Source organism: Natrix helvetica (assembly GCF_964273705.1).
Source record: "Natrix helvetica genome assembly, chromosome: 4".
Taxonomy (NCBI): domain Eukaryota; kingdom Metazoa; phylum Chordata; class Lepidosauria; order Squamata; family Natricidae; genus Natrix; species Natrix helvetica.
In genome coordinates this window covers 4,808,447-4,833,593 of record NC_138550.1, presented here as the reverse complement: position 1 = coordinate 4,833,593, position 25,147 = coordinate 4,808,447, and the positions used below count along the sequence as shown (strand labels likewise).

The 25,147-nt window shown below is 45.5% G+C and overlaps 1 protein-coding gene across 4 annotated transcripts in view; it reads left to right on the top strand.

The window, feature by feature from the left end:
• The window catches only part of GAB2 (GRB2 associated binding protein 2), a 133,755-nt gene that overhangs the window by 54,422 nt on the left and 54,186 nt on the right, over nt 1-25,147 (top strand). For all 4 annotated transcript variants that reach the window (XM_081949965.1, XM_081949964.1, XM_081949967.1 and 1 more), the window contains exon 2: nt 24,824-25,124. In XM_081949965.1, coding sequence (XP_081806091.1) covers nt 24,824-25,124 — 301 coding nt within the window. The remainder of the gene's footprint in view (nt 1-24,823; nt 25,125-25,147) is intronic.

The following is a 25,147-nucleotide window of genomic DNA, read 5'->3' as shown; positions in this document are numbered from 1 at the left end:
CAACCACACTCTCTTACAGCACTCTTGTAGCTGCAGTGAACAAATGCGGGAAGAAAGGATGTAAAAAGGGTGAAAATTCACTTAACAAAATTATGTCTTGCTTAGCAAAGGAAATTTTGACCTCAGTCGTGGTTGTGCGCAGTGGTGAAATTATTTTTTTTTAACTACCGGTTCTGTGGGCGTGGCTTGGTGGGTGTGGCAGGTGAAGGATACTGCAAAATCTCCATTCCCTCCCCACTCCTGGGGCCAGCCAGAGGTGGTGTTTGCTGGTTCTCCGAACTACTCAAAATTTCCGCTACTGATTCTCCAGAATCTGCTGAATTTCACCCCTGGTTGTATGTCAAGGTCTACCTGTGTAATATTAGTTCCATATCAGAGGTGGGTTCCTCCCAGTACGGTACGCCAGAAGAGGTAGTGAACACTGGCATACCAGATAGGACCAGTAGTAATGGTGGCCTGCACTAGAGGTCATCTAGTCCAACCCCCTGCTGCAGCAGGAAACCTTACATTGTCTGTATTGTTTTGGTGCCTCTAACAGAGAGGAAAATTGCCAGAAAGGAGAAGGAGTTTACTAGGACAAGGCTGCCATGCAGAGGAAGGCAGAGATAGACCTTGACTTATGACTACAATTTAACCCAAAATTTTGGTTGATAAGCAAGAGCGTTGTTAAGTGAGCTTCACCACATTTTACCCAATCCATGACATCTCCTGGTGAGTGACGTCAAGTTGGCCATGCCCACCCAGCCGCATGACCACCAAACCATGCCCACAAAACAGGCCACACCCACAGAATAGGTCGTAAAATTTTTTGAAACCCACCCCTGCTCCGTATTCAATGGATTCACCCGCCTGTTGTCCCTTTGACACACTGTTCGTTTAGTGACTGTTCGAAGTACAATGGTGCTAACTTAACAACTGCAGTGGTTTACTTAACAACAGTAGCAAAAAAGGACGTAAAATGGGGCAAAACTCACTGAATCCCTATCCCGCTTTACAGCAGAAGTTTCAGACTCAATTTGTGGTCCTAAATCAAGGACTGCTTGCTCCTGACAGAGGCTATAGACGTAGTCCTCAACTTACGACCGCAATACAGCCCAAAATTTGTAACTAAGTGAGGAATTTGTTGCGTTTTCCCCCCTTTTACCACTTTCCTTGCCACAGTTGGTAAGTGAATCACTGCAGTTGTTAAATTAGTAACACGGTTGTTAAGTGAATCCGATTTCCCCCTTGACTTTGCTTGTCGGAAGGTTGGAAAAGGGGATCATGTGACTCCAGGATGCGGCAACCCGTCATAAATATGAGTCACTTGTCAAGCATTCTAAATGTAAATCCCGTGACCATGGAAACGGTCAAATGGTCGTAAGTGTGAAAAATGGTCGCAAGTCCCTTTTTTCCAGTGCCGTTGTACCTTCCAACGGTCACTAAGCGAACTGTTATAAGCCAAGGGCTGCCTGTGCAACAGTACTAACTGCAGTGGCTCACTTAACGGCGGTGATCAAGAAAGGGCGTAAAATGGGGCTAAACTCACTGAACCCCTGCCTCGCCTTAACAACAGGAATTTTAGACTCAATCTGCAGTCATAAGTCAGGGACTGTATTCACAAAGTGATTCTGTTGGCTCGCTTCCTGATAGATGCTATATTTATACATTTGGTATGTCTCCTCTGTTGATTGTCTTCCTCCACACGCAGACGCACAAACACACAACCAGACAACCACAATGGCACAGCTCCTCCCTCCCTGGTGAAGCCATCGATCCCTTCCTCTCTCGGCCTTCGCTTAAGGGCATAAATATTTCAGGAGCCAAAGGGAGCTCCCGCCTTCATCCATTATTCAACTGAGTATGCGCCAAAGAACCAGCGCCCAGTAACGTTAAAAGGCACCTGGTCTGCGTACGGCGTTGAGCATGGGGTCAGATGTGTTGAAGAGAGGACGAAGGGAAGGGGTCTTTGTCCAAGGAACCGATCTAAAAAAGCCATCGAAGACGTTTCTCTTCCAATCCGAGAAGATTCTTCGACTCTGACTGGATGGTGGGGAATGGAAGGATTTGTCCTCCTTGCAGGCAGCTGGTCATTTGCATCTTTTTTAGAGAGCCGCTGAGGCTACTTGGAGGTTTATCTGTGACCTCAGGGGGGTCACCGGAGTGGTGCAAATGGGTGGGGAGCCTTCTTGGCCTCCAAGTGACCTCAACAATTCTCAGAGAGAGTACTAACGACCAGATGACTGGAAGGCGGATAAAATCCTTCCATTCTCTCCCATTCAGTTAGTATGGAAGAAGCCTTCTGGGATGAGAAGCGAAACATCTTCCGAAGAAAAACCAGAAAGTCCAGTGGCCGCTTGGGACAACGGTGACCTGGATGATGGAGAATCTCCATAGACAAGAGTATTAATGCTACTTTTACAGGTAGCCAATACAATACAATAGCAGAGTTGGAAGGGACCTTGGAGGTCTTCTAGTCCAACCCCCTGCCTAGGCAGGAAACCCTATACCGTTTCAGACAAATGGCTATCCAACATCTTCTTAAAGACTTCCAGTGTTGGGGCATTCACAACTTCTGGAGGCAAGCTGTTCCACTGATTAATTGTTTTAACTGTCAGGAAAGTCCTCCTTAGCTCCAGTTGCTTCTCTCCTTGATTAGTTTCCACCCATTGCTTCTTGTTCTACCCTCAGGTGCCTTGGAGAATAGTTTGACTCCCTCTTCTTTGTGGCAACCCCTGAGATATTGGAAGACTGCTATCATGTCCCTCCTAGTCCTTCTTTCTATTAAACTAGACTTAACCAGTTCCTGCAACCGTTCTTCATATGTTTTAGTCTCCAGTCCCCTAATCTTTGTTGTTCTTCTCTGCACTCTTTCTAGAGTCCCAACATCTTTTTTACATCGTGGCGACCAAAACTGTCGTAGGTCCTCAACTACAATGGAGCCTAAAAATGTACATTGCTAAGTGAGAAATTTGTTATTAAATGACTCCTGCCGTTGTTAAGTGAATCTGGCTTCCCCTGTGGATTTTGCTGGTCAGAAAGTTTCAAAAGGGGAGCATGTGACCTCCACCCCCTGGACGCTGCTGCCGTCGTAAATGTGAGTCAAGCATCTGAATGTAAAGCACATGACCGTGGGAATGCTGCATCGGGCATAAGTGTGAAAAACGGTCATCAGTCACTTTCTTCAGTGCTGTTGTAACTTCGAACGTCACTAAGTGAACTGTTGTAAGTCTGGGACTACTTGTATTGTAAGGTTGCATTACTTGAATTTTGGCAAGCGTGAAAGCACATCTCCCCCCCCCCAATCCCTTTCCCTTACAGTCCTGCACTTATGAAGGTTCATTTAGTGACCTTTTGAAACTACAATGGCACTAAGAAAGGTGACTTACGACCATTTTTCACACTTACGACCGTTGCAGCATCCCTACAATCACATGATTTACATTCGGATGCTTGACAAGGGACTCATATTTATGACGGTTGCAGCGTCCCGGGGTCATGGGATCCCCTTTTGCGACCTTCTGACAAACAGTGTCACTGGGGAAGCCATTTTCACTTAACAACCATGTTACTCACTAAACAACCGTGGCAAGAAAGATTATAAAAGGGGGCAAAACTCACTTAACAATGGTCTCACTTAGCAAGGGAAATATTGTGCTCAATTGTGGTCGTAAGTCAAAAACCTGCTGGCTAGGGAATTCTGGGAGTTGAAGCCCATGCATCTTCAATGGTTGAGAAATACTGCTTTAAAGTATAACAAGGAGTGTCAAACTCAAGGCCCGGGGGCCGGATTCAGCCCGCGAGGTGATTAGATCTGGTCCGCAGGGCCACTCTGGAAACAGCGAAGGACCGCCCTGCGGTGCCTCTGCCAGAGAAAACAGAGCTCGGGGGGGGCCGCGTGCGTCTCTCCCGGGCTCCATTTTCTCTGGCAGACGGCTGCGGGAAGCCATCACAGCTGAAAACGGTGCTCGGGAGTCCGCTTTCACTGGCAGAGCGCTTGGGCCGCCACAGGTGCACAGGCGCACAGGCGCACAAAGGAGTCTCATTGATCTGGCCACTCTTACCCTGGCCACACCCCAGTGGTGGGTTCTGGGCGGTACGCTCCAATACAGGTGTACCGGTGGCAGCTGGGAGCAGCGGCTGCCATACCGGAACGGTAGTTCGTTGGGCCCACCCGCCTACGTTCCTTACCGCTTTTTGAGGGAAACGGGGCCAATTGTGCATACACACACCGCGTACGGCACCTGCGTGACCTCGCCGAGCAGCAGGGGCGTCGTAGAGCGGTGGCGTGTGCATGTATGCGCAGCGCATGTACCCAAGGTGGACATCCGGCCCTGTCGCAGTGTACCGGTTTCACATCATAGTATAACACATTAGACTTCAGGGCTATGAGGAAGGAATTGCATATTATAATTCCAGTAAAACTAAATTTTGGAGTTTGGCCCAGCCTGTTTCATGTGTCTTGTGTATGTGCAATTTTTGACAAGCTTTGGCCTCAGAATTCCTACTGTTCTCCCTGGGAACACTTATGCAACGGATTGGGAGTGTGCTGAATTGAGAAGAACATTTAATTGTGCTCCCTCCCCCACCCACCCCCCACCCCCAGCTTTGGATAACGACCCGTGAACTTGTTCTCTGTCACAACGAATCACTTAATTGACTTAAAGATTGCTCTGTGTGCTAAAACCCCACTCAAAAACCTGCCAAAGTATTCCTAGGAAGGCAAAAATTGATGAAATTATCCACGGTAATTTGCCGGAATGACACAAAGCTCATTTGGTGGACACTGTTATTATAGTTCAGGTAGTCCTTGAGTTACAACGTGGAAAGCCATTCAGCCACCGTGGAAAGTTACGGCCGTGGTGAAGGAAGGGACTTACAACCATTTCTTGAAGTTTAAGAAGTTTTTCGGATCGGCAGTTTCGCATAACGACGGAAAATGTTTCAGAAACATTGCTTTAAATCCTTAAATACCACCTGACCCCAGGTTTTGCAGCTGCCCAAAAAGCCAATGCAATCCTAAGGTGCATTAACAGAGGGAGAGTGTCAGGGAGGAAATCCAGCAGGTTCTGGAGAACCAGTAGTGGAAAGTTTAAGTAGTTAAGAGTAGTTCAGGTAAATAGCACCTCTGGCTGGCCCCAGAGTGGGGAAGGAATGGGGATTTTGCAGTATCCTTCCCCTGCCATGCCCACCAAGCTGCACCCACAAAACCGATAGTAAAAAAAAATGAATTTCACCACTGGACAGTATCAATATCACACAATGCTAATACCACTTTATAATGTCTTGGTAAGGCCACATTTGGAATAAGGCATTCAGTTTTGGTCGCCATGATGTAAAAAAAGATGTGGAGACTCTGGAAAGAGTGCAGAGAAGAGCAACAAAGAGGATTAGGGGACTGGAGACTAAAACATATGAGGAACGGTTGCAGGAACTGGGTATGTCTAGTTTAATAGAAAGAAGGACTAGGGGAGACATGATAGCAGCCTTCCAATATCTCAGGGGCTGCCATAAAGAAGAGGGAGTCAAACTATTCTCCAAGGCACCTGAGGACAGAACAAGAAACAATGGGTGGAAACTAATCAAGGAGAGAAGCAACTTAGAACTGAGGAGAAATTTCCTGACAGTTAGAACAATTAATCAGTGGAACTACTTGCCTCCAAAAGTTGTGGGTGCTTCACCACTGGAGGTTTTTAAGAAGAGATTGGACAACCATTTGTCTGAACTGGTATTGGGTCTCCTGCTTGAGCAGGGGGTTGGACTAGAAGACCTCCAAGGTCCCTTCCAGCTCTATTTTGATTAATTGATTCATGAATGGCTTGCCTTCAGAAGTTGTTCTTAAAAAACCTCCAGTGTTGGAGCATTTACAACTTCTGGAGGCAAGTCATCCCACTGATTAATTGTTCTAACTGTCAGGAAATTTCTCCTTTGTTCTAGGTTGTTTCTCCCTTTGATTAGTTTCCACCCATTGCTTCTTGTTCTACCCTCAGGTGCCTTGGAGAATAGCTTGACTCCCACTTCTTTGTGGCAACCCCTGAGATATTGGAAGACTGCTATCATGTCTCCCCAGTCCTTCTTTTCATTCAACTAGACATGCCGATTCCATGCTCCTAGCACTTAATTTTGACAGCTGCCTCGTTTATCTCCGAGCATCTCTGTGCAGAGAGGGACATTCAGGCACACGTTTCCTCCGAAATCTCATCATCTGGGAAATTACCTTGGTCGGTCATGCCAGTCTCGGGATCATGTGCTTCAGCTTTGAAGCCCAGAGCACAAGCCACAGTTGGTGTGGGCTGCTTTCAAACCCCGTTGACGTTCTCGCTCGTGTGGGCCTCTGATCTGGGGCACGTGGTGGTGACTGCGATCACTTGACATCCATATGTCCTGCTTCTCTCCCCCCCTTTTTTCCCCTCCCAAGCGATCTTTTTAATCCCCTTATTTTTTTCTATTCGCTTTAAGTTCCCTTTAATGTGGAAGGCTCAGTCACTGAGCAGCCAGTGGTAACTTGAGAAGTGTTTGTATTTTTCTCTTCTCTTTCTTTCTTTATCTCTTTCTTTCTCTCTCTCCTTTTCTCTTTCTCTCTTTTCTCTCTCTCTTTTGCTCTTTCTTTCTCCCTCCCTTCTCTTTCTCTCTTTTTTCTCCTTTTCTCCCTCTCTTTTTTCTGTCTTTTGCTCTTCCTTTTTCCCTCCCTTCTCTTTCTCTCTTTTTTCTTTTTCTCTCTCTTTCTCCCTCTCTTTCGCTCTTTCCTTCTCCTTCCCTTCTTTCTCCCTTTTTTCTCTCTCTCATTTTTCACCCTCCCTTCTCTTTCTCTCTTTTTTCTTTCTCTCTCTCTGTTTTCTCTCTTTCTCTTTATCCCACTCTTGCTTTATTTCTCTCTCTCTCTCCTCTCTTTTTTCTCTCTCTTTCCCTCTTCCTTTCCCTCTCTCTTTCCTCTCTCTTTCCTCTCTTTCTCTTTTTCTCTCTTTTTTCCCTTTCTCTCTCTCTTTATCACTTTCTTTCTTTCTTTTTCACCCTCTCCCTCCCTCTCTCTCTTTTTCTGTCTTTCTCTCTCCCATCCCCAGCTTTTTTCCAAGTGGGGCCCACTTTTTAGCTGAATCTCTCTTTTACTGACAAAGTTACGTCCCCCGACACCAATTTTGCTCCTGTTCTGATCAATTTGCGGAACATTTCTCAGACTGATGGACAGTCCCAAGTGTCTCCATCATTACTTTGCAATATTCCATTAGGTTTTTTCATCCTTTCTGAATGAAAAATAGGTGAGGGGTGCACCATAATAATTCTAAGCCACAGTACCACGGCAATGGTGTCGACGTTAAGCTCCAAAGCAATATAAGAAGACATAGTGCTAAAAGATTAACTTATTCAAAGGAAATATTTCAACAAAAGAATGTGGCCTGAACAATGATCGTTAAATTCGGTGCCAGGCTTGGTACTCTTGAGGAAAGTGTTTAGAAAGTATTTTAGGATAGGATAGGATAAGAAATCAGAATCAGAATAAGAATAAAGTAGAATACAATAGAATAAGAAATCAGAAAGTATTATAGCATAGGATAGCATAGGATAGGATAAGAAATCCGAATACAATAGAATAGAATAAATCAGAATAGAATAGAATACAGAATGGAATGAAACAGAACAGAATAGAATAAGAAATCCGAATAGAATAGAATAGAATATAGAACAGAACAGAATAGAATAGAATAGAATACGGAACGGACATGAACAGAATAAGAAATCCAAATAGAATAGAATAGAATAGAATATAGAACAGAATAAAATTGAACAGAACAGAACAGAATAGAATACGGAATAGAACGGAACAGAACAGAATAAGAAATTCGAATAGAATAGAACAGAATTAAAATGAAATTTTGTTGCATACAGCTCATAAAGTGTTACCACCTCCAATATACACCACATAAACATGACAGAATAAATAAATAAATACAAAACTATGCACATATCCACATATATTACATGACACAGAGAAACCACACAGTCTAGTTTGAATGCCCCCTTGTACATGTAGGTATACATTTTGAATTTGCTCTTGCACCTCTCTGTCGCCCTGCTCCCCATGTGCCACAGCTGGCTCGTGTCAAGCAAAGTCAGTAAGCGAAGCCAGATTGACTTAAAGACCGAATGATTCCCTTAACAACGGCGGTGGCTCACTCAACCACTGTGGCAAGGAAGGTCCGCTTGTTTGTTTTATTCGCGTCCGAAGCGTCACAATGAAAATAAAACGCACAATATGGCACACATTCTAAAAGATAAAACACAAGGTTAGAAAGGTGATAAAACTCAATGAACAACTGCCTGGCTTAGCTACAGAACCAGAGGTGGATTCAGCCTGTTATGACCAGTTCGCAGGAACTGGTTGTTAAAAATCTGCCCAGTTTGACGAACTGGCTAATCCCACCACTGGCTGGCCCCGCCCCCACCCATTTTTCCAGGCACTTTTTTGGCCCCCCTTTAAGCCATTTTTGGGGTGTTTTTCGGTCTGGAAAACACCTGAAAAATGGCCCCAAAACAGCCCCAAAAATGGCCTGGAAAATGGACAAAAAATGGGCAGGGGCACGGCCAGCCAGTGTTGGGATTAGCCTGAATCGGCCAGAATTGCTGAATCCCACCTCCCTCTTTGAGGCGGGGCTGGGTGTGATGAGTGATGTTGAGTTGGCCACACCCACCCAGTCACATGATCACTTGGCCACGCCTACCCAGCCAGAGAACCCTTTGTTAAACTATTTAAATCCCACCCCTGAATGGAACATTTGGGCTCAATTGTGGCCGTGAGTCAAGGAATAGTCAAGTCATAATAGATCGTATGGTTGAAAATAAGAATGTTTTCACAAGGGCATCCTATTACTCTAGAGCAGGGGTGTCCAAACTTGGGAACTTTAAGACTTGTGGACTTCAACTCCCAGAATTCTGGGAGTTGAAGTCCACAAGTCTTAAAGTTCCCAAGTTTGGACACCCCTGCTCTAGAGAGAAGCGTCTCCAGAGAGGATATTGAATTTTCTCTTCAGTTGGAGACCAGAGAACAATCGAGTCTGTTCCACGTTTATCTTCGCCCGCCTTCCTCCCTCCCCGTTTCGTGGGTTGTCCGCAAAGAGACAACTTCTTTCTCCCCACCCCCCTCAACAAAATGGCTCCTTGTCTATATTTAGCTCTTCTATTAGCAGAGATGTCAAAGGGGGAAATTGCATGTGGTCCCTGCTAAATTGAAGTCAGCAATTCAGCAACTTGTTTTTTTTCTTGCAGAAGCAATATATCTCCTTTATAGGTTTCGCTACGGTCAGATTTGCAGTTCGTCTATCAGGGAAAGCTCAGCTGGGCAGATTATTAACTGTTAAGTCTTCTCATCCTTCCTATCACCTACCTCCTTCTAGTTATATAACAATAACCTTGTTGCTTGTCTCTTGACAATTGATATTGTTTTATTTTATTTCCTAGTATGATTTTGAAAAGGGTGGCTCAGTGGATAAGGCACTGAGCTTGTCGATCTATAAAGGTCGGCAGTTTGGCGGTTCGAATCCCTAGCGCCGCGTAACCGAGTGAGCTCCTGTTACTTGTCCCAGGCTTCTGCCAACCTAGTAGTTTGAAATCACGTAAAAAATGCAAGTAGGAAAAATAGGAACCACCTTGTGTGGGAAGGTAACTGCGCTCTGTGCGCCTTTGGTGTTTAGTCATGCTGGCCACATGACTCCGGAAACGTCTTCGGACAGGGCTGGCTCTTCAGCTTTGAAACGGAGATGAGCACCGCCCCCTAGAGTCGGGAACGACTAGCACATATATGCAAGGGGAACCTTTACCTAGTATGATTTTGATTTCTTGTTTAGTATCCTATTGAAGGACATTAGCATCCAACCCCTCCTAGAAGAATGAACTATTTTAGGAAATATTAAAAAGGCAGAATATTATATTTCCCTGGATGGCAAAAGAAGAAACCTGTTTTAAAGACAAAGCAGCTCCCTGCAGCTCCCTCCCCTCTTCAGCTCCAGGGTGATAGGATTAAGACATGGCCCTCAGGACAGGATAGGAGTAGCCCTCTACCCATCTCACCACGTGGCACCTGGGAAGATTACATCACCCAGCAAGGCTCAACCAAGCCTGGGACTCAGGACAGCCTACAGAGTTGCCCCTGCATGGCCCCATGGGAGTCTTGACAACCAATCAGAATGCAAGCTCAAATTCAAAAGCCCAGAGAGGGCATAAAATTCAGGCACTCTCAGCATCTTTTTCTTCTTCGCCCAACATCTTCAAGCCATGTGATCCTGTCCACCATTAAAACCATCTTTCCAAACAGCCACCGTGTTTCCAGTGTCTTTCTCCCCGCTTGGAACTGAACGCAGATGGACATTTTCTTCCAACACTATCACTAAATGTTGTATCTTAGGATTCTTGAGGAATGTTTTTTCTTTTAATGTATACGGAAAGCTTATGCACCAAAGATAAATTCCCTTTGTGTCCAATCGCACTTGGCCAATCAACAATTCTATTCTAATGTGGACAATAAAGTTTATTAGGTTGCAAATCTTGGCCCGACGAGGCAAGAAGGAAGTTTCAGGGAAAATGCCTTGAAGAGGGGGAAAAAATCCTATTTTTTCCAGTGAGGGAATCATCTAAATTTCTAGTCTTCTAGTAACTCTTGTAGTAACCTTGGGTAAAGGTAAAGGTAAAAGGTTCCCCTTGCACAGATGTGCTAGTCGTTCCCGACTCTAGGGGGCGGTGCTCCACTCTGTTTCAAAGCCGAAGAGCCAGCGCTGTCCGAAGACGTCTCTATGGTCATGTGGCCAGCATCACTAATCACCAAAGGCGCACGGAACACCTTTACTTTCCCACCAAAGGTGGTTCCTATTTTTCTACTTGCATTTTTACGTGCTTTCGAACTGCTAGGTTGGCAGAAGCTGGGACAAGTAATGGGAGCTCACTCCATTACGCGGCGCTAGGGATTCGAACCGCCGAACTGCTGACCTTTCTGATCAACAAGCTCAGCGTCTTAACCACTGACCCACTGCGTCTCTCATAACCTTGGGTAATTAAAGGGTAAGGAAATATTCCTTCTGCGAAACAAGAATTGTATGAATTATGGAAGCCGATGCTATGTGACATTTTGGTGGCCTTTAACTTGGAGAGTTTGACAAGATATATTATTCCTCTTTTAATTTATTTAGATATCTTGCTATCTATCATCTCTCTCTCTCTCTCTCTCTCTCTCTCTCTCTCTCTCTCTCTATATATATATATATATATATATATATATATATATATGTGTGTGTGTGTGTGTGTGTGTGTGTGTGTGTGTGTGTGTATTTTATTTATTTTAATTAATTAATTAATTTATAATCAGCACAAATTATATTATAAAGTTTATAAATAAACTTTATTTATTTATCAGCACAAATACAACACAAATATAAAAAGGCAACATTAAAAATAAAAATATGGGTTTCTGCCTGCATGGTTTTCTGTGATGAGCCGAAGGACAGAAAGAGGGAGTAGTGACCTTCCTCCCATATTTAGGCATACCAGGGGTTGTAACACAAATACATATACACACACACACACACACACACACACAGAGAGGTCTTGGCGTATTCGGGTCGGTTCCCGTGTAAGATTGAGAGTATCTTGGCGATGTTTCGACAAGGTCCCACTCGCCATCTTCAGGCTGGTGCTTTCGGCTTCGTGCTTGTGTAAGCAAAAGCAGCCAAAGGCACCAGCCTGAAAACGGCGAGTGGGACCTCGTCAAAACGTCGCCAAGATACTCTCAATCTTACACGGGAAAAGACCCGAATGCGCCAAGACCTGCATACCTGCTCCCGTGAAAATCTACAAATATATATATATATATATATTCCTCCTTTGAAAATACATCAAAGGAACATGTACTATAATGCAAAGTGTTGATACTGGTCTTCTCCACTTCTGTAACTCCGTGAAATTCAGCAGATTCTGGAGAATCAGTAGTGGAAATTTTGAGTAGTTCAGGGAATCGCCAAATGCCATCTCTGCCTGGCCCCAGAGTGGGGTGGGAATGGAGATTTTGCACTATCCTTCCCCTGCCATGCCCACCAAGCCACTCCTACCAAGCCACACCATGCCCTCCAAGCCACGCCCACAGAACTGGTAGTAAAAAAAATGAATTTCACCACTGATTTTAGGATTCTGTACAGGTAGTTCTCAGTTTATGGCAACAATTAAGGCCAGAATTTCAATCAAACAGAATAGAGCTGGAAGGGACCTGGGAGGTCCAACCCTTTGCTGAAGCAGGAGACGGTGCACCATTTCGGACAAATCCTTATAAACACAGCCGCATCATTTTGGAATTTTGCAGACAATCCTGCTTGCTGTCAAGCCAGCTTAATGCTGGCTGATGCTTGGTTTAATTTTTCCAAGGAAAGAGGCCAACTTCCAAACAAATTGGATCATAGCCACCGGCTATTTTTCATTTTCTCAGAAAGCCTTTAGGGGGTTACATGAGGTCTAGAGGCATTTCTGTAAACCAAGATGAAGCTTGACAATAACAAGGTTTATTCTTTGGGGCAGAATTGCCTCCTGTTTCGTTCCCCCCCCCAAAAAAAATGTTAAACGATTATTAAAATTAAAATGCAATGCAGCATCTGTGGTGTATCTTACTGCCCTTGACTGAAAATGCATAGTCCTCAACTTATGACCGTGACAGAGCCCAACATTTATGTTGCTAAGCGAGATGGTGGTCGAGGGAATTCTGGCCCATTTTACGACCTTTCTTGCCATAGTTGTTAAGTGAATCTGGCTTCCCCCCATTGATTTAGGTCGCAAAAGGGGATCGCACGACCCCGGGACCCTGCGACCGTCGTAAGTGCGAGACAGTTGCCAAGCGTCTGAATTTTGATCACGGGGATGGCTGCCCACCGTTGTAAGTGTGAAAAATGGTCCTAAGTAGGGTAACTTTTTTCAGTCCCCGTTGTTACTTCAAACGGTCACTGAATGAACGGTTATAAGTCGAGGACTACCTGAATTACTTCCATCGAGGACATAAGGAAAGGGGATATTTCTGCCAGCGTTTTATTAAGTGTTTTAGGAATGCGGTAGAGTAAGCAATTAGAATTAAATCCAGAATATACTGTATTTGCAGCTGGATGTAACCTTCGATTTAGAGCAGGCTGTCTGCTTGTGCAAATATTGGCTCTCTCTTCCCCAGCTGCTGGGCCTGAAGAAGCTCTGTGTGTGTGTGTGTGTGTGTGTGTGTGTGTGTGTGTAACACGCAGGAGCAAAAAAGTCACGCCAGCTTGCAAAAAAAAATCAAATGCAGCCTCACACTTAGCTATGCTTTGAAGAAGCCTCTGGCGAATGGTTTGGGCCCCAATTCATTTGCTGGCTCCTTCTTTCCTTCCTTCCTTCTTTCCCTCCCACCCTCGTTCCTTCCTTTCCCCCTTTTCCTTCATTTCTTTCTAACTATCCTCAATTCTTCCCTCCCTCCCTCCTTCCTTTCCATCCTTCCTTCCCCCTTTTCCCTTTGTCTCTTTCTGACTTTCCTCCCTTCCACCCTTCCTTCCTTCCCTGTCTCCTTTTGACTCTTCTTCACTCCTCCCTCCCTTCTTTCTTTTCTTCCTTCCCCCTTTCCCTTCCTTTCCCTCCTTCGGACTATCCTTCACTCTTCCCTCCTTTCCCATTATTTTCCTTCCTTTCTCTCCTTCTGACTGTCCATCCACTCTTCCCTCCCTCCCTTCCACCCTTCCTTCATTCCCTGTTTCCTTCTGACTCTTCTTCCCTCCTCCCTCCCTTCTTTCTTTTCTTCCTTCCCCCTTTCTCTTCCTTTCTCTCCTTCGGACTATCCTCCACTCTTCCCTCCTGTCCACCCACTCTTCTCTTCTGACTCCTTCACACCTCCATCCCTTCTTTCCTTCCTTCCCCCTTTTCCCTTTGTCTCTTCTTCACTCCCCCCTCCCTTCTTTCTTTTCTTCCTTCCCCTTCCTTTCTCTCCTTCTGACTCTTCCCTCCTTTCCCCTTTTTTGCTTTCCTTTATCTCCTGACTGTCCATCCACTCTTCCCTCCCTCCCTTCGGACTCCTTCACTCCTCCCTCCCTCCTTTCCTTCCTTCCCCCTTTTTCCTCCCTTTCTCTCCTTCTGTCTGACCATCCACTCCTCCCTCCCTGCCTCCTGTCCTTTTGTCCTTGCTTGCTTGAGAGAACAAAGCCATTAAATTAATTGAAAATTACAGACATTGCAAAAAAAAAAGGATGACCTCTGGATACCAGGGTGTGTTTTTTTTTCACCCTGCTGATGTCTCCCTCGGGATAACTGTGCCCATCCCTGAATGCTAATTCACTTATTTTCCCAGTCTCCCAGGGTTGGAGGCCCAGTTAAACTGGGAAATCTAAAGCCCCTTCCCTAGGGGAAGGCTGGCCCGTCTCTTGCATGCTGTTTAGGGGTGGGTTTCAAAAAAATTTACTGGAAGAGGGGGGGAATCGGGGAGAGATACTGAAACAACAAAATTAAAACAGAGAAAAAAGATTGGAAAGGGAAAATACAGGAATTTTAAGATCAAGAAAAAGAAAAAAAAACTAGGGAAATGGGTGGAGAGAAGAGAATATGAGAGAAATGAAATTCCTAGAGAGACTAAGAGAAAAAGACTGAAAGGAGGAAAGAAAGAGAGAAAGAAAGAGAGAGAGAGAAAGAAAAAGAAAGAAAGAAAGAAAGAAAGAAAGAAAGAAAGAAAGAAGAAAGGGATTTATTAGCAGAATAGAATGAAACTTAGTAAATATAGCCAACGGTATACATTCAATAAAGTGTGTGGGATATAGATTAAAATTGCTACTTGCGGGTAACTAATTAAATGAAATGTTTACTATATAAAATTAAATTTGAGGATATGTCTTATTCATAGTAAAACAGAATAATAGATGGAAAGCATATGTTGAATGTGATTAACTTCGAGGGGCAAAAGGATATGGTTTATATATTAAGAAAAAAAATTAAATTAAGCAGGAGAATACGGAAGAAAAATATGATGACTGAAATGTAAATTGGAAATATGACGTAATGTAATATGCATAATAGAAGAAATAAGGGGAGGGAGTCAAAATAGGTAACAAAAAAGAAATAAAAACTTTGGGGAAAAAATTACTATTGGTTCGGTGGGCATGGCTAGATGGGGGCATGGCTAGATGGGGGCATGGCTAGATGGGGGCATGTGACAGAGTGGGTGTGGCCTACTTGCCATCAATCACACCCACTCAGTCACATGACCCCCTCACCAAGCCATGCCCACCGAAACGGTGGCAGAAAAGTTTTGATGGGGGGGGAAGGGGAGGAACAGGACCTCCAGCCTTGCCCGAGCGAAGGGAGCACCTGAAAACTACCCAGTAAGAAAAAGAAAAGTTTTTGTCCTCCCCGGCCCCCAGGAACACTGCAAGCTTCAGCAGGGATGGGGAGAAGGCAAAAACACCCCCATTTTTTAGAAAAACGGCCCATCTCTGGGACTCACATGCACACACCATTAAAAAAAGGGGGGGAGGAATTCATTTTTTCAAGGAAGATTGTTCTGCACATGTGCAGAACAGAAAATAAAGAAGGCGGCACCCAGGATAGAACCGGTTACGGTCAGGTGTCCGGCTGAGTTACTACCTATTCAGCCGAACCGGGCTGAACCGGTAGGAATCCACCTCTGATGCTGTTGCCAAGAAAATTGCTAGATGTTTCTATGCTTTTGACCTGAAGCTGGGTTCCAGAGATCAAGGACCACAGAGGCCTTGGCTTATCACGTTGTTGTTGTTGTTGTTGTTGTTGTTGTTATTCGCGCAATCAGCCAGGTGTTCAGACTGTTCAGGCCGTACCGGTAGTAGTCGGGAGCAGCAGCCACCGTACCGGTATGGTGGCTCATTTGGCCCACACACCCGCCCGTGTTCCTTACCTGTTTTTGAAGCAACTGGGCTAATTGCGCATGGATCAGGGGTGGGTTCCTGCCAGTTCTAATCTTTTCTATAGAAGAGGTTCCACAAATCTACCATGCCGTTTAAAACCGGTTCCAGATCCCTCCCTCCGCCCGTCCGCGCATCATCAAGATGAAGAGCGAGAGGAGGAATTCTGGGAGTTGAAGTCCACAAGTCTTAAAGCTGTCAACTTTGAACACCCCTGGTTTTTTTTTTCTAAAGGGTTAGGAGTGCAAGGGTCTTGTAACTTGACAGCTTTAAGACTTGCACACTTCAATGCCAGAGTTCCTGAGCCAACATGACTGGAGGAGGAATTCTGGGAGTTGAAGTCCACAAGTCTTAAAGCTGTCAACTTTGAACAGCCCTGGGTTTTTTTTCCCTAAAGGGTTAGGGGTGCAAGGGTCTTGTAACTTGACAGCTTTAACACTTGCGTGCTTCAAATGCCAGAGTTTCCGAGCCAACATTTTGGTTGCTAAGCAAGAGCGTTGTTAAGTGAGTTTCACCACATTTTACAGTTGGCCACGCCCACCCAGTCACATGGCTGGCAAGCCACTCCCACCTGGTCACATGGCTAGCAAGCCACTCCCACCCAGTCACATGGCTGGCATGCCACTCCCACAAAGCAGGCCACACCTACAGAGGAGGTTCTAAAAAAAATTGAAGCCCACCACTGACATGCATGCACAGCGGGCGGCGCCTGCGCAACCTCCGACGAGCAGCTGGGTGTTGCAGCGGCAGTGGAGTGTGCAAGCTTGCGCAGCACATGTCCGGCGCATGTACAAACAGACCACGAGCAGCGTGCTGGTAGCGACGGTAGGAGCAACCTACCCTTGGAGTCCATGGTTGTCTGTAGAAAAGGCAACCTTGAAAATTTAATAAATAAAAGACGACAACTAGATTATGCGCTCAAGAAGTTCGCCGATCCCCCATCTACAGCTTGGTTGACAGCCTGTGATTAAAGACTAGCATTCTTTCCTGCTCTTAAAATTCTAATTCCAGGCCTCCGCTGTCTCTTTTTGGCAGCCCTTCTGAAATGGATTTGACAAGTACATGCACTTCTTGGCAGACAGGCGCAGGAGGTGAGGAGCAGATCTGAAAGCCAGCATCCCACATACGCAACAGATGTTTGCTTAAAGGGAGGAAGAGTGTCAGGTCACCAGCTGTTGGCATCTGTGCTTACAAATTTGCCCTAGATTAGAGCAATGTTTCTCAACCTTGGCCACCTAAAGATGTGTGGACTTCAATTCCCAGAATTCCCCCGCCAGCACTTGCTGGCGGGGGAATTCTGGGAGTTGAGGTCCTCACATCTTGAAGCGATATTGACTGTGGGATTTTGGGAGTTGAAGTCCACACATCTTGAAGCATGCTAGCTCGGGAATCCTGGGAGTTGAAGTTGCATCTTGAAACATCCTGGCTGGTGAATTCTGGGAGTTGAAGTCCACACGGCTTGAAGCCACCTGGCTGGGGAATTCTGGGAGTTGAAGTCCACATGTCTTGAAGCCTCCTGGCTGGGGAATTCTGGGAGTTGAAGTCCACACATCCTGAAGCATGCTAGCTGGGGAATCCTGGGAGTTGAAGTCTGCATCTTGAAGCATGCTGGCTGGGAATTCTGGGATTTGAAGTCCACATGTCTTGAAGCCACCTGGCTGGGGAATTCTGGGAGTTGAAGTCTGCATCTTGAAGCAATATTGACTGTGGGATTCTGGGTGTTATCCTCACACCTTGAAGCATGATGGCTGGGGAATCCTGGGAGTTGAAGTCTGCATCTTGAAGCATGCTGGCTGAGAATTCTGGGATTTGAAGTCCACATGTCTTGAAACTGCCTTCAAGTCTGCATCTTGAAGCAATATTGACTGTGGGATTCTGGGTGTTATCCTCACACCTCGAAGCATGCTGGTTGGGGATTTCTGAGGTACAGATATCTTGAGGCAATACTGCCTGGAACTCTGGGAGTTGAAGTCTACCTATCTTGAAGGCTGCTAGTTAGGGAATTCTGGGAGTTGAAGTCCACCCATCTTGAAGCATGCTTCGTGGAGAGTTCTGGGAGTTGAAGTCCACACGACCTAAAATTGTCAAGCATGAGAAACACCGCCTGAGACAAACTTAATCCTGGCGCATTGCAACTTGAAGCCACTGCTAAAGCCTTTGGTGTGGTGTTTTTCCACCCTTCTTTTGCCAAGCAGCTTGGAGCCAATGCTTAATTTTTTTCCGCAGTGTCTGGATCGATGCTATACAAGGGCAGGACGCGAAATGTGAAGAGGCAAACCGCTTCAAATTTCACTGGGTGTTTGCGAAAAGCACACACGGATTCAGGAGACAATGCCAAGGACAGTGTTAGTGCCGGAGACACATCAGGGTTTATTTGCTAAATTATACCAAGGAGGGATGCGATGATAATGAACGGCTTGTCAGGATGGCTGAGATGCTGGATAAAAGGAAAGCCTTGTAATTAAACTTCGGGAACTGACTGGCATCCATGTGACAGCCGCTAATTTAAGATGGCTTTAAAAGCGACACTGGACAGATTCAAGGAGGATCTGCCTCTGATCACGGAGGCCATTTATTACCTTCGGGATCACAGGCAACAATGCTTAGATCTGAACTGCCAATGAGAAATAGTGGAAGAGATTGACGGTTCTTGATCCACAGTTAAGGTTTCTTGAACAGAGCTACTGGGGTGACCCAGAGCTTTGGATCAAATGTTCAGTCAATCAGGATAGAGCTGGAAAAGGACCTCGGAGGTCTTCTAGTCCAACCTCCTGCTCAAGCAGCAGACCCTATAGCATTTCAGATAGCTGGTTGACCAGTCTTTTCTTTAAAACCTCCAGTGATGAAGCACTTACAGCTTCTGAAGGCAAGCAGTTCCAGTGGCTAATGGTTCTCACTGTTAGGAAGTTTCTCCTTAATTCCTGGTTGCTTCTCTCCTTGATTAGTTTCCATCCATTGTTTTGCCTTCTGGTGCTTTGGAAAATAAGTTGACCCCTTCCTCTTTGTGGCAGCCTCTCAAATACTGGAATACTGCTATCATCTCAACCCTAGTTCTTCTTTTCTCTAGACGGGCGCAAATTCAAATCCTGCAATCGTTCTTCATAGGTTTCTGCCTTCAGGCCCTTCATCGTCTTAGTTGCTCTTCTTTATACTTTTTCCAAAGTCTCAACATCTTTTATGTAATGACCAAAAGTTGATATTCCAGGTATGGCCTTACTAAGTGTTGTGGCCCACCAGCGGTGAGGAGGAACCTGGCCCAGTCCTGGAGTCTGGGGAAGGCTCTGAGGAGGGCTCTGTGTCGGAGGCAGAGAAGGGGCCAGAGCCGTCCGACAGTTATCAGCTGCCTTCGGAGTCAGACATCAGTGAGGCAGAAGAACAGATGGAGCCTGTTCCCAGTGTGCGCATGCGCAGAGTTGCCAGACGAAGGGAAAAGCTAAAGAACAGGGGTCGACTCGGGAATAAGGCCACAGATGGACGATGAATGGCCCCTCCCAGAGGAAATAAAAGAGGAGCGACAGGGGAGTGGAGTTTGCAGGAGACCATTAGTTCACTTAATTGGTTTGTGACTCTCCGAGACTCCTTGTCAAGTTTTGCAGATATCAGCCTGGCAGCTCTCCAAGCCAGAGAAGGTCTGTGACTGTAAATCCTCCCTTGAAAGACTTGGCTGGATGTGAATGAGCAGAATTCACAGCCAATTAATAACAGCGGTTTTTGTCGGGACAAGGAGTTTGCTTCGTGCTCTTGGGAAGCCTCGGTCAGAACACTAAGGATTTATAAAGTGGTACTAATACTTCATCTGATTTTGATTCTATGCCTCTCTTTATACAACCAAGGATCATATTAGCTTTTTTGGCTGCTGCCGTACACGGCTGGCTCATGTTTCAGGGATCACCCACTAGGACTCCAAGTTCCCTCTCACAGTTACCGTTTTTGTCACATATTGACAATCAGTATAGTAGTTTCCACCAAGGTCCTCTGTTCCGACGGGAACAGTATTCAAATCTGATTGGCTATAAAAGGGCTGCTGCCAGACAGAATCTTTGCTGGATTGTACATAGTTGTCACTTAATAAAGAGCTGTTTGTTCCTGAAGCCTGAGTCTGCCTCATCCATTCACCCGATCTAATCGTTTTTGAGCCTGGCCTCGCCTAATCTGTACTTGTGCCTTTGGTTTTTCCTGCCCAGGTGTAAAACCTTGCTTTTCTCCACATTAAATCTCATGTTGTTGAATAGAACATATAGTTCAAATCTGTCAAGATCTTTTTGGATCCTGAGCTAAAGGATTGCTGTGCAACAATTGCTCAGCTAATCCATCCGTTCATTTTTCTATTAACTATTCTATTCACTTTGACTGTCCAAAGTGCCAACAGCGCTGAGAAAAATTGGCATAGGACTGTTATTCACACTTACGACCGTTGCTGCGTCCCCGTGGTCGTGTGATCAGAACGGAGACGCTTGGCAACTGACTCATATTTATGACGGTTGCAGGGTCCCCTGGGGTCATGTGATCCCTTTCTGATGAGCAAAGTCAGTGGGGAAGCCAGGTTCACTTAACGACTGCTAACGTAACTCAAACCTCTAATTTAACCAGTGCGGGGATTCACTGAACAACTCTGGCAAGAAATGTCATAAAATGGGGCAAAACTCGCTTGACAGATGTCTCACATAGCAGCAAAAAAAATTGAGCTGAATTGTGGTCGTAAAGTCGAGGACTAACCGTAGAGAGAAATGCCATTTAAAAAAAAAATTATCCCTTGATTTAAGCACTGTCTTGATTTAAGCACTGTATGCTTTAATATTTTGCACAACATTTTAAACATCTGTGTAACAACTTACTCCTTATTGGCGTAGTTTTCCCCTCGCAGAATAATAGAAGAAGTTACCAAAAAAAGTTGATCTGGTAGCCCCTTTTCTGATTCATGAATGTTATAAAAGGCATCAGCTCTTGAATATGTATATATCTTTTAATTTTAAAAAAGTTGGTAAACTTCTGCAGGGTTCCCGATTAGTTGCAGGGAGTTTACCCATTTTGGGGAGACACTTCATAATTGCAATCCCTCTTCTTGTGTTGTTAAGAGTGGGAGCGCCCAGTTGCCCCCACCCCTCCCGTACAACTCTCGAAGCTAAGTTTCTAGTCCATGGGATTTGAGAAGTGCGTGGGACACGGTCAAAAAGTCAGATCAGAGTTTAGTTATCTGATGGATGTGGTCTGTGTGTGCTTGTTTGCATTTCGTGGCATTAAACAGCTCAACATAAATAAAAGCTGCAGAACTTAATGGCTGTAATTACAGTAAAGTGATTGGCTTGTTCTCTTCCCTTCAAAAATCTACTTTTCCATCTCTATATCGGGGCTCTAAAATTGATTTACTTCCTAGGTTCCCACCTGCCTCTTGAATTCCCTTTATATCAATTTTAGTGGCGCTGCCTTGCAAAGCCTTGTAACATTACAAACACGCTAAATAAATGTTTTCCCCAGGCTGAGCTTTGGCAAACCTACGAACTCAACTCTTTGTCATCTAGGATCAGCATGTACTGACAACACTTATAAATCACAGCTCTGCATTTCGTTGCCCATTCAAGGTTATTTCCAACAAGTTCAAGATCTCTCCAAGAGGATTTTTGCGGTCGGGCCGAAGGAGGAGGACTTGTTCTTTCTTCTTCTGACACAAACAACATTGTTAGTAAACCGGGCTCTGGGTTTTAGAACGGCTGGTCTCTTACTTTGTTTTTGCTCTACCTAAAAGCCAAAATGCCGTGATTAATAGGAGCTTGCTATCTTGCAGAAATCTAAGGGATGGGGAAGGATGATTCCCTAACTCCAACTAGCATAAACTAGAACTGAAGAATTCAGAAGAAGTGCTTCTTATGTGAGCGTAGCACCTCCAGCTGCTTCTGAAAGCGACCACTTCTTCTTCTTTTATAGCTTTCTTTGCAAAAGAGCTGACTCATTAAAGCAGCCCCATCTCTCTCTTTTTGAGCTGATGTGGGAGTCTGAAAATAAGATGGGGTTACTTGAAAAGTTGTTTTCATGATCTGACTCATTAAAGCAGCCTGACCTCTTTGTTTAAGCTGATATAGATATCTGAAAATAAAATGGAGCTGTTTGAAGAGTTGTTTTCATGAGGTGACTCATTAAAGCAGCTGCATCTCTGTCTTTAAATTCAGATGGGAATCTGAAAAAAAGAGATGGGGCTGCATTAATTAGCCGTAAGTCCAAAGCAGCTTGGGTGTAAGTCTGAAGAAAGATGAGGCTGCTTGAAGAGTTGTTTTCATGAGCTGGCTTATTAAAGCAGACCCATCTCTTTGTTTAAGTTTGGGCATAAATCTGAAAAAAGATGGGGCTGATTGATGAGGTGCTTTCATGAGCTGAGTCATTAAAGCAGCCCATCATTTTGTTTAAATTCATGTGGAAGTCTGAAAAAAGATGGGGCTACTTGAAGTGTTGTTTTCATGAGCTGACTCATTAAAGCAGCACCATCTCTTTTTTTAAGCTGATGTGGAGGTCTGAAAACAAATGGAGCTGCTTGAAGAGATGTTTTCAATGAGTCGACTCATTAAAGCAGCCCGCCTCTTTGTTTAAATACATGTGGAAATCTTGGGGGGGAGAGATGGGGCTGTGTTAATTAGCAGCAAGTCAAACGCAGCTCTTCTGAATCATTCCCAGGCGCGCACAGCTCCCGTATAAACCCATAATGTGTTTTGACAATCCCCGCTTTATTAGGACACACAAATGAATTAGCATGCATCTCTCGACACATTTCAGCCAACAGGCTTCAAAACAAGCCCTCCGGATCTATCTCTCCTGCTGTGATTTATTTGTCCCCGAAATTGCCCGTGGATGAGACGGTTTCATCTTTTCCTCCGCTGTCGTGCAAATGACTCAAAACTGGGTCGATTTGTCACCTGCGTTTCCTGGAGTTGCAATGATACCCAAAGGATACGTTGAATTTCAGAATTAGCCAGGGATGGGCTTCTAAAGCAGTGTTTCTCAACCTTAGCATGCTTACATTTTGTGGACTTCAATTCCCAGAATTCCCCAGTCAGCATTGTGGTTGGGGAATTCTGGGAGTTGAAGTCCACAAAACGGAAAGCAGCTAAGGTTGAGAAACACTGTTCTAAAGTTCCAGCAACAGATTCGCTGCCGGGTTGCTGGGTGGGTGTGGCTATGGTGGGCGTGGCCTAGTCGGCCTCCTGCACAATGGGGGGGGGGGGGGTTGCCCTCCCCAGACTCCAGGGGCTTTCCATGAGCCTCCATGAGGGCGAAAACTGCTTCCCCTGGGCTCTGGAGGCCCTCCGAAGGCCGGAAACAAGGCTCGTTTCCGGACTTCTGGAACTTCCGGTACGGAGGTGAGCTCCTACCGGTTCGGACTGGTTTGGGTGAGTAGTCGTCCGGGGACGCACCCAAACCAGTCTTATCGGCCGCGCCTATGGCACAGCCATCTTGTTTTTTGTTTCCGCGCATGTGCAGAAGGACATTTTTTACTTTTGCACATATGCATTTTGCGCAAAGCACACATGCACCCAAAGCGCGTCCCTGAACGAATCGGCAGTAAAAGAAGCCGTAACCCACCCCTGCTCTGATAGGTCCATTTTTCGCCCTACTAGAGTTTCCACACAGGCCCTGCACTTACCTGGCATGGGGCCGCGTGGAAATTCCTGGGAGGGGCAAGGTGGAGTGGGCGGAGCCAGCCAGGGATGGCATTTGGTGGTCCGCCAAACCAGGCAGAATCCTCGAGAGAGGATCGCCTGAACCCCTGCAAACCCCCAGCAGCCCACCCCTGGAATTAGCCCTCAGAGAAGTACATTACAGGCATTCCTCGACTTACAACCACAAGTCAGCTCCCCAAATTTCGGTTGCTAAGGGAGACATTTCTTAAGGGAGGTTTACCCCCCCCCCCATTTTACGGCCTTTCGTGCCACCGTCCCTCAGTGAATTTATCACTGCCGTTGATACATTTAGTCACACGGTTGTTAAGTGAATCGGGCCTGCTGACTTTGCTTGTCGGAATGTCACAAAAGGGGATCACGCCACCCCCGAGACATCGCGACCGTCGTAAATACGATTCGCTTGTCAAAGCGGCTGAATTTTGATCACGTGACCTTGGGGGATGCTGCATCGGTCGTAAGTGTGAAAAACGGTCAACGGTTCCTTTTTTTTCCCAGTGCCGTCGTAACTTTGAATGGCCACTAAAAGAGCGGTTGTAATTTTAGGAGGGTTGCAATATCCTGGAGTCATAGGAATGAGATTGACACTTTTTTTCCCGAAACCGCCATTTGCTTCCTATTTCTGGGGGAAACTTGACTTATGACCACAATTGAGCCTCAAATTGGTTGGCTGAGAAATTTCTTAAGTGAGGTTTACCCCCGTTTTACGGCCTTTCTTGCCACGGCTGTTAAGTGAATCGTTGCCGTTGTTAAGTTAGTCACACAGTCGTTAAGTGAATCTGGCTTCCCCATTGACTTTGCTTGGCAGAAGGTCCCAAAAAATCGTGCGACCCCGGGACATTGCAGCCGTCGTAAGTATGAGTCCGTTGCCAAGTCCGTCTGAATTTTGATCACATGACCATGGGGATACTGCAGCGGTCGTAAGTGTGAAAAGCAGCCATACGTCACTTTTTTTCCAGTGCCGCCGTAACTTCGGACGGTCCCTAAATGAATGGCCTTAAGTCTAAGACAATCTATAACTTTGTTTTTTGGATACTTACCTAATTTCCTTTTACCTTTTGTGATATGTGTTTTTTAATGTTGTACGCCGCCCTGAGTCCTTTGGGAGAAGGGCGGCATATAAATCCAATCCAATCCAATCCAATCCAACCCAATTGCGGGGCTCAATTGCAGTCATAACTCGAGGAATATTCGTAACCCCAGCTCAATTGGGATCAAACCGAGGCAGCTGTTTCTCTTTCCCAGAGTGAAAATCTCTTTTTCTGTGTTTTCCAGGCCTGGAAAAAACGATGGTTTATCCTTCGCAGTGGCCGGATGAGCGGTGATCCCGATGTCTTGGAGTACTACAAAAACAATCACTCCAAGAAGCCGCTGCGCGTGATCAACCTCAACTTTTGCGAGCAGGTGGACGCCGGGCTGACCTTCAACAAGAAGGAACTGCAGGACAGTTTCGTCTTCGACATCAAAACCAGCGAGAGGACCTTCTACCTGGTGGCGGAAACGGAAGAAGAAATGAACAAATGGGTGCGCCACATCTGTCAGATCTGCGGGTTCAACCAGTCGGAAGATCATCTGGGTGAGTTCCACATTTCACATTGA